We start from the raw sequence: 12,814 nt of genomic DNA, 5'->3' as shown, positions 1-12,814 counted from the left end.
CCAACAGGCAAAAACCCTCTGCCCCTTGGTTCACACAAGAACTCAGGACACATAGAAGCAAGTGTAAGAAGCTTGAACGACTCTGGAGACAGAGCTATGACCCAGCAGCCAAGGCGCTCTACAAACAAGGCCTTAAAGAGTTTCGTAAACTCAAACACCACTCCATGAGCACGTACTTCTCTGATACCATTGCCAAAGCTAAGAATTCCACTAGGACACTCTTCAACATAGTCAAAGACTTCACTCAGCCCAATGCCCTCGCTGCCCCTATCCCCATGTCGCAAACACTATGCGACAATCTCTCAAACTTCTTTGAAGAGAAAATTATCAACATTGCAGCCACCATCCAACAAAATGGTAAGGTCAACACTAAAAGTCCCGACACAAATCATAATCTGACCTTTACAGCATTCCAACCTCTTACTAAGGAACAAGCTACAAAATTATTTCTGGATTGCAAGTCGGGCTCTCCTCTAGACCCTGCTCCAGCCTTAATCCTGAATGACATTGCTCCTTTAATTATCGACTCTCTTCTCGAAATCTGGAATTCCTCCCTTTCCACCAGTGTTGTCCCTGCAGCCTGGAAACATACACTACTTATCCCTATCCAAAAGAAAGTAGGTATGGACCCTCTTTGTCTGAGTAACTACCGTCCGATTTCACTTTTGCCCAAACCCGCCAAAGTACTAGAGAAAGCAGTCCAACTCCAACTATCAGACTATCTGGAATCTAACTCCCTGTTTCATGACACCCAGTCAGGCTTCAGACCGGACTTTAGTACCGAGTCTGCACTACTCGAAGTCTCTGAGTCAATTAGAGAATGCTCGGACAGGGGAGAGGAGGCCATGTTGGTCCTCCTCGACCTGTGCGCTGCATTCGACACCATCTCACACGACACACTAATGACTCGCCTACAAGAGACAGGGATTGGCGGCCCTCCCCTCTTGTGGGTAAAATCTTTTTTAAATAACAGAACCCAACAAGTGATGCTAGGATCGTTTCTCTCTGACAAAAAACCACTGACCTGGGGAGTCCCACAGGGCTCTGCCCTGAGCCCTCTCCTCTTCAAAGTGTACCTTAAACCTCTAGCAAAGATTGTTGAATCATGTGGGGTCAAGGTGACTTTCTACGCCGACGACACACAACTGGTGTTCTCCTTCAAAGACCATGATGAAAAATCATTTGACAACTTCCGCAACTGCATGGTAAAGATCGCCTCATGGATGGCCGAGAACAATTTAAAACTCAACACTGATAAGACTGAAGTCTTATTTTTTAATCAAAAATCTCCTCTACCCCCCAATATCTGGTGGCCATCCGAACTAAACCCTCCCCCAGTGCCGGTCCCAGCGGCCCGAAACCTAGGATTTCAATTCGACACTTCTCTCTCCTGCAAAACCCAAATCAGTAAAGTAACCTCTGCCTGCTTTGGAAAGCTACGCATGTTAAAAATAATAATTCCCTACCTACCACTTGACTCCTGAAAAACAGTAGTCCATGCCCTGATAACCTCCCACCTGGACTACGCAAATAGCCTGTATTTAGGGGCCCCCGCCTATCTCATCAACCAGCTACAGAGAGTCCAGAATGCAGCGGCCAGATTAATCAACAATATTCCTTTTCGACACTCCATCTTCCCCCACCTTATCAAACTTCACTGGCTCCCAATAAAAATGCGGATCCAATTCAAAGCCCTGACCCTGGCTTTTAGAGCCCTCAATGACCGTGGTCCTGCATACCTCCGACGCAGACTGAGACTCTCTCACTCACAGCGTAACCTCAGATCCAACAATCTACGCCTAATCACAACCCCCCGTTTTCGTCTCACACGCACGGGTGGAAGGGCCTTCGCCGTTGTCACCTCTAAACTCTGGAACCAGTTACCCACAGAGTTAAAATTCGCCACCTCAGAACCCCGTTTCCGAAAAAAATTAAAGACCTGGTTCTTCTCCCAGATCTAAGATCAAAACTCTCACTCCTTCCCCCTTCCCCCCTCTGAGATAAGGTCTTCAGCGCCGGGACACCTCCGTTGGAGGTAGCTGTGCGCTCTATAAAACACTAAATAAATAAATAAATAAATCTGAAGCGAGGAACTAATGGGTGAATCAATGGTGCATATAGTAAAACCATCAAATGTTCTCTTATAATGATCTGTATGCCCCTCTGAGCCGGTGATACTAGCTTCTCTTATAATGAGATGTACCGTACTGAACCACAATGTAAGTGATCCCCGTGAAAGACTGTAAATTGCTGTTCTCAACCCGTGGCCACTATGATTTTCTGAAATTAGGGACAATCCTGGAGGTGTCAGTGATGCAGTAGACTATAGGAGTCAAAGGCCTAGAGTGTTAGAGTTCTTTAGACATATCAGAACCACAGAAGAATGTTGGCATCATAAACTGACCACTTTCCACGCATGGCATCTCGGAAAGGATTCATCTCATCCAAAGCCCAAAAATGAGCCAAGTACAGAAGAGGTCTCAACTGGACAAGAGACACTATGAGCCTGACGTAGCATTTAGTAGTTCTCAAATACAGGGTGAAGGCTGTATACTGACTTTTTGGGATCTCCCCAGCATTATGCACGGCCACTGATGTGCAAATAAATTGCATACAAAATTGTGGATTCACAGACAGTTATCAAGGCTGCTGAATAAAGAAATCAATTGTGGAGGAGACACTTTGAGACCCCAGTGAATTTCTGGGAAGACAGGGCAAAATACTTTCATTTCTATGTTCACATTCCAGATAGAAATACTTAAAGAAAAAGTAACCAGTGTCCCTTACATGAAGTGGTGCTACTTTAAAAAAAAAGTATTCACAAAGTTGAAACTATCCCACAGGGGAGCTTACCCTTGGCGAATCAGGCACTTCCTACTCTCAGGTTGGGTGTCAGCACCTGAATAATGATTTGTAAAAAAACACAACTGATACGTTGTGCAGAATTATACATACCATTCGAACTCCCGCAGAGAAGAGGGGGTGCCTCTTTCACATTGCCCGTCTATTTGCAATTTATAATTTGTTTCCAGATGGAAAAACTTTCCAAATAGAAAATGGTGGTTTGTATACTCTTCCGCTGTTGCAAAGGCTCTGTTTTTGCGAATTGTTGGCTTTTAAACCTTATTAGCTTAAGGCTATGATTCTCCCGGAATATCCACAAACAAGATTTCTAAAACGCATTTGCATATAATGAATTTTAGTGGGGATTACTTGAAGACCTTTGATCACAATGAGCTGGATGGAACCGGATTCTACTATTTGGTGGCTTGACAAGCGCATCCCCACTAGAATTTGACCGCTCATCCGTTATGGGAGCATGTAAATATAAACCCCTTTAGTGACAGAATGTCTTAGCTTGGCATCACAATTGTGCAATGACATTGTTCCAACTACATCACTGCCTCTCAGATGGAGGCACCAGGGACTGGAGCCATTCTCTGTGAGCGCATGCCCACCGCAGGACTCCCACTGCCTCTCAGGCTTCAGATGGTGGCACCAGAGGGCAGGAGCCATTCTCTATGAGAGCATGTCCACTGCAAGACTCTCTCACCACCTCTCAGACTTCGGCACTATATCTGGAGGCGCATACCAGATTGAGGCTCCAGAGGACAGGAGCCATTCTCTGTGAGAGCAAGCCCACCGTAAGACCTCCTCACCTCCTCTCAGGCTTCAGCACTATAACTGGAAGCGCATTCCAGATAGAGGCACCACAGGACTGGAGCCATTCTCTGTGAGAGCATGCCCACCGCCGCCGCAAGACTCCCTCACCGCCTCTCAGGCTTCAGATGGAGGCACCAGAGGACTTGGAGCCATACTCAGTAAGAGCGTGCCCACTGCAAGAGTCCCTGACCGCCTCTCAGGCTTCAGCACTATAACCAGAAGCACATACCAGATAGAGGCACCAGAGGAAGGGAGCCATTCTTGGTGAGAGCATGCCCACTGCACAACTCCCACCGCCTCTCAGGCTTCAGCACTATAACTAGGGGCGCAGACGAGATGGAGGCACCGAAGGACTGGAACTCTTTTCTGTCTTCCACGGCAAAGACTGATAAGAATGATGGGCAATATCTTTCAGGTAAGGAAAGGTAGTGGGGAGAAATGCAGCTATAATTGGGCATATGATGATTTCAAAAAGAACAATTGATGGAATTGATGGACAGAATGCTGATCAATGTTATACATTCACCCCAATAGTGATCTGGGCCTAAATTCATCATTTATTTGCTCCCCATGACATTCCAGTTTGAACCCAGCCATATGCAAATCAGTCTTGACCCTGCGCCCAATGAGAACAGTCCAGCCCGAACTGCCAGGCCAGGTCCTCCCTGGACTGGAAACAAGCATCCTAGGACCGGTTTCGGGGTTTCATCCCTCATCAACCAGGATAGCTTTCTCCAATGGCATGGAGAGCACGGGACCCACGTCTGGGTATACCCATCCCATTCGGTGTGACAAATGCAAAAATAACAGTTGATGGACAGGATAGAAGCATGAGGTTGTCTTGCTCGTATTAGCCTACATTGTTTGCATGCAGTGCTGCAGTTGCTCATATGTGGCTGTGTTTTGCGTGTGAGGCTCTATCTTGGTACATGATGCTGGGCATATGAGGATTTACTACTCATTTGAAGATATACATTAGCATATAGGCTATGCCTAGGAATGTGAATCTAGGCCTGGGGATATGAGGTAGTACTTGGAAATAGGAGAATGTGCTGTGTAATGTTACTATGTTTGTGAACCTGAAGCTATAATGAGCATGCACTTCTGTACTTGAGATTGCATGAGTGTACATGGACTTATGAGATTCTCTACTCATATTAATATTAATAGGGGGTATTTGTTAAATGCAACATCTGTCATTTGTATGTTCTCTTGTCATCCATGGCTGTGGAAGAAGTGCAATATCTTTCGAAGGTGTGCGTATACCTCTGAGGTACTGTCTGTGGGAGTGTCACTGTTTCTGTTTCTTGATATCTACACTCCAGTGCCATCTTGTTAGTGACCTTGTCCCAGTTTTCTTTTTACGTATTCCTGCTTCAATGGGATTGTTAGATGGTCCTTATCTTTGAGTCTTTATTCATTGCCAATGTTAGGACAATTACACTTTTTGCACTATCACCCTAATTTTGTTGGTCTGATGCTGCTGTTTTTCGAGTTTGTGCAATGGGACTCTGCTAACCAGGCCTCGGTGCTTGTGCTCTGACCTCTAAAAAAAATTGAAACTGGCTATACTCCTGATTGGCATATTTAACTTACCTACAAGTCCCTAGTATATGGTAGACCATCTACCCAGGACCTGTAAATTAAATCTCACTGGTGGACTACAGCACACCTTGACCCACCACTACAGTAATAGTGCAATTACTGCTGGCCTGACACCAGTTACCTGGCTGTGCAAGCTTAAACTTCAATTTTCGCCCATCCAAAATAACGCCTTTTGAATGGCCTAAACCCACCGTTTAAATATTACTGTGTCATCCCTTAGTAAGCTTTAGTGCCAAATCAGGCATGGTGGGATCTCAGACACAATATCGATTCCAACAATATCGAGGGACATAAATATTGTGTCAAAAATATTGTTTCCCTAAAATATTGAAAAAAGATATATAATTTTACACTAATATCGTTTAGAAACATACTCAAATATATAGTTTAAAATATAATATCTTAAATGTTGTCAAATATAACATTAATATAATGTAAATTAAATAAATGTAAGTAACATTTAATATTATATATAAATATATATACTTATGTAAACATACACACAAATATATATGTTTGTATATTTATATATCTCAAAACAACTTAGGGGGTCATTAGGATGGCCCGACGGTGGCGATCCACCCGCCATCGCAACCTGATTTCCCCCCGCCATATTATAATGGCCGGGGTATCGCAGGGGGCGCAAACTGCGTCCACCTCTTTTCCGCCGATCGGCAATCTTTCTGATTGCCGGCTGGGCGTACTTGGGCCTCAATATGGTAGGCACCGCCATCCATATTAGGATGCTGAGTTTTAAAGGTCTTCCCATGGCGGCTTGGCCGCTACGGAAGGGTTGGCGGGGATTTGCAATAGGGGTCGTTGTGGGTGCCCAGGGGACGTGGGGGGTGCTCTTATGGGATACCCATGGTACCCCCCTCCATTCCCATGCATACGGTGGCAGGAACCGTGCGGTGCCTGCCACATTGTGCATGGGAATGCACAACATGGCAATTTGGCAATTTGGCATTGCGACGGGTGCTGCCGCAATGTAAGATTGCGGAATGTGACTGCATCCTGATTCACAGTGCAGAACCGCCGCATGTCTGGCGGCCGGTCCCAACACTGCGCGGAGCCCGCCATCCTGATAACCCCCTTAGACGGACCCAGAACTGATGGCTCTTTAATGCTTGTAGTGCCAGGCACCACTAGGGTTTGTTAGAAGAATCCTCACCCACCAACCTAGTTGGTGACATGCTACATCATCGGGTTCCCAGCTAAGTAGCCGAATGCCTGATTACAGCGGAACAGGATTTTGTGTGTGTGTGGTGAAGTGGTGAGAATTAAAAATACCTCTAGGGATTCGTACTGATTATTTGATATTTGATTTTTCATTGTCATCAGGTCTTTGACTGGGTAATTTTTGATTTTACAAAATTATTTTTGTTTCTCATTTTTGCAACTTTTAAAAGCCTAAGGGATCATGGAGTTGGTTCAGGTACCTTGACAACTCTCGTGGTTGAAATGCTGAGGAAGGTAATTGAAATGTGTTCAGAATGCCAAAAAGGAGGATTATGAAAATGCCCTCAAGTAATGGGGGGAATCCCATCAAGCACAGATCTGCTCTGAGGAAGATACGGTGGATGCAACATGAGAGGATAAAGGCGCAGGGAACACCTGTCCGAAAATGGATTATCTTTGACAGAGCTGTAATTTCAGATAGTGGGGACTTGAAGGCTATTTGGGATGAGTGTTGTATGACTTACAAGTTCATCACCCCTTATCACCCCCAAACCAATGGCTTGTGGAGAGATTCAACCAGATCCTAATCTGTATTATTATGGGATTGTTTGAGAAACTCTGTTGGAAATGGAATGTCGTACTCCCATGACTTTTATTTGCCTATTGGAAAGTACCACAAAGGGGAGTGGGAGTGATCCTGTGCACAGGGACCTTGTCAGAGGTCCCTTAAGTCTTGTCCGAGAAGGATAGGAGAAACCTCTCAAGGCTGATCAAGCACTGGTATGACCAAAAAGCAATGTTGGTGGAGGATCAGTCAGGTCAGAAAGTATGGGTTGTGGAGCCCTCCAGGGCACATAGGCTGGGCTCTACACAGTACGTGACAAGATGGGGAGGTCACCTACATTGTGAAACTTGGCCCCCCCCACAAAGTAAGCCATGTTAACAATTTAAAGCCCCCCTTAAAGCCCCACTTTGACAAGAAGGATATGAGCATGGTCACTGATTGAGGACAGTGAACCTCCTGCCTCAGCTTGTCAGTGTTGGAGTCCATCGACCCAACCCTATTCTCTCGGCCCCAGCCTACTCTTTTATTACCCTGAAGGCTGTCAATGCCAAGGATGTATTTTTTCCCTGGGACAAACCTTGTACTTGTAGCCGTCCCGCACAGCATCGCAGTCAACCTGAAAACGTATCCCTGTCCTTGTCAAGCACAACGAGATGACTGCAGTTGGCACTTAATGTTTTTTAATATAAAAATGTAAAGATTCATACCTTTGGTTGCCCATATTGGATTATTGTGGTTCTGGTGTAATTTTGTTTTGGTAATTTTAAGTGCTTTAGGCATTTTCTTAAGTTATGCCTGCCTGCTCCGTATTTTAGCAATCCTGGTTTGAGCTCAGACTAAAATTACTGAAACTGTTACGGGACCTAACAAGAATTGTGGTGGCATTGTTACTTGTGGCGGACTACCATCCACCCAAAATAATAATCCACTTTCTCGCACCAATGACAATTGCCCTTGCCTCAATATATTTGTCTCAGTGCCACTGTAATGTTAACATCTCCAGTGTCATTGTTCTGGTGTTCTCCACTCAACATCCTTATTCCTGCATCCATGTCCCAGTGCCTTTGCTCCAAAGGTTTTCTCTATGTCCTTTTTTTGTGCCCATCTCCTGGTGTCACTGTCCCAGTGCCTTTGTTCCATTGTCAATCCATATGTATGTATGCCACTATGTCAGTGTCCCTGGGTCCATAGGCCATCGGCCAATGTCTCTGTCTCACTGTTCATGCACCCAGTGTCCATGCCCCAGTGCCCATCTCCCAGTGTCCATCTCAATGTACAAATACCAGTGTATGTTTTAGTAAATAGGTGTCCTTGTACCCTTGCCATAATCACTATGAATTCTGACTCAATTTCCGAGTCTCCATGTCAGTATCCGTAAGTCTCTACCCTATTGTCGGAGTTCCTCAGTGTGTTTATACCTGACTGCATACCAGTACCCTTGTGTCGCTGGTCTCTATGCCTCTGCTTACATGTATCCCTGTAGGCTTCTCTGTTTTTGTGTCCCCATAGTTATGTTTTAAATTGTTGCTAAAAAGTGTTTGTTATTTCATCTGTAGAATAAAATAAATAATTTAAAAACAGAAAACACATTTTCGCATCAATTTCCCTATTTTATCTCTCCATTTGCGTCAGCAACTTTCCTGTCTGACCAGTTAATTTCCAAAAGCTCTAGGAAGGAGACTGATGTGTTGCATAAAGTGTTCAGTCTGGTGTCCTTGTTACAATGTTTTTGTACTAGCCTCCTTATTCCAGTGCCCGAGTCCGATATACCTCTCGCCTGAAGGTGTGCCCACTATCCTAGAAAGACAGTCTCTTACTCAAAAGTACCTCCATTAGAAGGAAAAAATCTCTAAAATAATCAATGTCTGGGAGTGAGCTTCAAGTGTGCAGTTCCATTTCACTGTCACGCAGACTGTTCCTTCTGCAAATTATTTAGAAGGGAGCTGAAAATCAATTATTTCATTGAGTCATGCAATTTTGAATCTTGCAATGTTATTTAAGGTCTTTAAATGTACAGTACTGTATTTTACAGTGTTGAGTAAATAGTGCTTGCCTATAGCCTCTATATCCATATTAGTCATTGCAAACCTTTGTAACTCATTGACATCTTTTGTGACATATTTATAGTTGGCATACAACGTGCAAATCGCCCCTCCTCCCCCTTCCGTGAGTGCTGGTTCCCAGTAAACACACCCAGGGCCCGATGTAGGTAAATCTAATTTACCACTTCTAAAATACCGAATCATACCGATTAGGTATTTAAGAAGTGGTAAATTAGAGGGGGGGAAATGTAGGTAATTCTGATTCGGTAAATACCGAATCTGTAAGATTCGGTATTTACCGATTCTGTAAATACCGAATCGGTATCCCCCATTGATTCCTATGGGCCTTGAAGCCCATAGGAATCAATGTGGAATACCGAATCGGTATTTACCGATTCGGTAATTACCTATTCTTGCAAGGGTGCAGGGGGTGTCACTTTGACACCCTCTAGCACCCCAATTACAGGCATGTGTGCCATGTGGCACACATACATGCCCTAAGGGCATGTTTGTGTGTCACATGGCACAGGTGTGCATGCACAGATGTGCATGCACACCTGGATTCGGTATTTTACCACCCAATTGGATTGGGTGGTAAAATACCGATTCTGTAAGGCCTGTGGGACTCAGGAGAGTCCCACCTACATCTGCAAGTTACCGAATCGGTAAAAATACTGATTTAGTATTTTACCGATTCTGTACTTTTACCGAATCAGTAAATTTACCCAATTGGTAGAATAGGGCCCCTACATGACAAATGACCATTTACCGGTCGGTAACAGCCGAAATATGCTGTTACCGGTCGGTAAATGACCACCTACATCTGGCCCCAAGTCTGTAGTTGGACTTCACAGCGTAGTCTTTATTCATTTAAGATACCGCCACTTTAAACGTTGACTCACTGTCTGTCAACACTTGACCAACTTTATTATTTATTGCACACCAAACACACGCATAGTAAAACAGAAGGCTTATACATTTTTAGCCATGGGCGGCATATTTGTATTTACATTCCTGGATCTACAGAGGCACTTTGCCGCGGGTTGTGCCAGCAGGCCACAACCAAGATACCCTGCTCTCTTCTGTGCTGACTGCCAACCGGCCACCAGAGCAGCAGGTAGATTCATAAACTGCTTATTACAAGCGCCGGCTTCTCGGGTAGGGCCAGAGAGTCCAGGGCCACCAGCAGGTCAGTCCCCTCTCCCGCCAGCCCGGAGCCCCCAATTGACTGCACGTCCTGTTCTGGGGCCAAGCAGCTGCCACCAAACGGAGTGCCTGTCACTTCTCTTGCCCAGGACCCCGCCTAAGCAAAACACTATTCCAAGGGATGGGTGGGAGTTTGACTTTCGCGATGCTCCGATCCGGTTCACCTGAGGTGTGAGGACAAAAGAGGGCTTCCCCTTCCTGTCCTTAAGATTTTAAATCCCCCGGCAGTCCGGGGTCTCCCGCGCCCTCTGGGTGACGCGCTTCTGGGAATCCCAGTAGCGCCCTCTTCTGGGTTACTTGACCCAGACAAGCCCCTGGCCTGGCTCCTGCCAGTAATGCCACTAAAGGCACCACACCCCCTAAGTGGGGTGGTGCCTGTCAATCTCCCATCCTAGTCAGAACCTCTCATTCTCAGGCAGACCTTCTTCCACTTTCAATAAGAGTACATGTTGCTTATGAGTACACCAGAAGCTTCTGTATTAGTTCCTGCACTTAGTAGGCGCAAGACAGCCTTCCAAAGGCAGGCAGCTAAACTCAGATCTCTGATGCTCTTCCTCAAAATCTCTAACCGCTGCCTGCTTTGTCCAGTCATTTTGTGGCAAGACAGGACAGGACACATTTTGGCACAATTTGTGAGACATCATTTCTGAACATTTAACGTGGAATTGAATACCGTTTGCCACGAGGTTCAGTGTGAGCGTGGGTTAGCTGTTTGCGTGTGGGAGAAAGAGCCCACAGACACAAATGTTTCACTCTTTCAGTGGCAGCAACTGCAACAACCTATAAACTCAAAGGCTTCAAATACTATTGGCAGAAAAGTTACTTTCTACTTGCAGCATACGTGTTTGCAGAACAGAAAAAAAACAACTGGCTACTTTCTAAAAGTCTGCAGTCCATTCTGCACATCCGTCTCAGAATCTGTTTAAAAAGAACATATGTGCTGAGAGGCTCTGTAAACTGTTAAAGTGCTTTAAATGTAAGTTCGGCACATAGGCTATCTAAGATAACACAGTAAATAGTCTCACCGGTTCCTCGGATAGGGCACATTTCAGGAGCGCTGGTAGTTCCTGGTGACCAGCATCGCCCACTGTCACAGCAGCACTGCACTTTGGGTAAGAGCTGTTGCCTTTGATCCGTACAGCGACCTCCCACTAAAGCATTGAAGCAATACCCTGGGCGTATGTCTAAATAAAAGAGGCAATTCAGAATTACTTGTCACATTTTAATAAGATTAAAAATATACACATTTCTCTAGGATACGGTGACTGTGACAACTGCTGCACAAGTACAATTTTACTTTCCCTATATCTCTTAGTGACAAAAAAGTGAAAAGTGAACAGGTGATAGCCAGGATGTTATAAGGGAAAGCCACTATAAACTATGTTAATAATGTTGAACTTTTCATGCCACCACATCTCACGCAAAAGTCAATGCAGCTAAAACATAAACGTATGTTTTTCGTGCTCTAAAATGTATTATAGAAAGAACGGCGGGCTGCTTTAGGTATGTGAAATTATTATTATTATTAAGTAATTTTTGTAGAGAGCACAGCTGCCCCAGCAAAGGGGCGTCCCGGCGCTGGGGCAAATAAAATGTTGCCAATGTATTCAAGCACAGAAACGGGTACCATTGTTTTATACGTAGTGTTAGTCATCTATGTTTTAGAACAGTGTCTGACAGATGGAATATCAACATTCCAGTGTAATGGTCTACCCTCTGATGACAAGCACCACCAGCCTAGGCTGTGGCCAAGACCGATGTACTTGAAGATACACTTTTCATTGAATTATTCCATATCTCTGGTGTCTTTTAAAGTAATATAGATATAATCAGACCTCACCAGGTCTATGTAGATAGAAACGGTCATACCCACAGCTGATAATCTAAAATATAACTATCCTCAATTACTTAGCCAAGTTGCATCTTGGCGTTTTTCTATTTTTCAAAATTCACAAGTGTTCCTCAGGCCAACGTATGCAAAAGTGCAATAAATGATGAAACACACCAAGTAATTTTGTGTCAGTGCATGATTTAGTGAGTGAGTGACAGCGCTCTTATATCACTCATGACTGACAACCAGGAATGGGCAAAGTTCAAACCTTGACAGTGAGGTCTCGTGAAGTGGGGAAATGTTGCACTGTATAAAGGTGAGTGAACATTACCGGCCAACGTTATTCACTGTTGCTCAAGGTGAACTTTAGGACCCTGGGCCCACTGCCTACAAAAGAAACTGCCCTGGAACAGTCAATTCAAAATCGCCAACCCCCAACTGATGTGGCAAAAGTAATCTTACTAATTTAGCTGTAAGTGGCATCCATTGTCATGTGAGAAAACACAAATACACAAACCATCTACTTATGCAATACTAAAAAAAATATTAATAACAAGTAGTAATGTTACTGAAAGGTGTAATAGTAACTTTACAAATGTAGGTTTACTCATGTGTAAAGGTGCCTTTGTAAATATCCCTCATAGTTTTGGCTCCAAGTTACCATTCAAACAGTCACTGCAATACAATATTAATACACTGCAAAGTATCTATTGTAGTGGTGAA

At 44.5% G+C, this 12,814-nt stretch overlaps 1 protein-coding gene across 1 annotated transcript in view; it reads right to left on the bottom strand.

Annotated features, from left to right (window-relative positions):
- Positions 1-12,814, bottom strand: part of FBN1 (fibrillin 1) — a 622,956-nt gene that overhangs the window by 271,622 nt on the left and 338,520 nt on the right. The window contains exon 9 of the mRNA XM_086958277.1: positions 11,286-11,444. Within this exon, the coding sequence (XP_086814403.1) occupies positions 11,286-11,444 (159 nt within the window). The remainder of the gene's footprint in view (positions 1-11,285; positions 11,445-12,814) is intronic.

The sequence above is a fragment of the Lissotriton vulgaris genome, chromosome 2_1 (assembly GCF_964263255.1).
Source record: "Lissotriton vulgaris chromosome 2_1, aLisVul1.2, whole genome shotgun sequence".
Taxonomy (NCBI): Eukaryota; Metazoa; Chordata; class Amphibia; order Caudata; family Salamandridae; genus Lissotriton; species Lissotriton vulgaris.
Note: the sequence above shows the minus strand (reverse complement) of the source record. Positions and strands in the feature narration are given on the sequence as shown.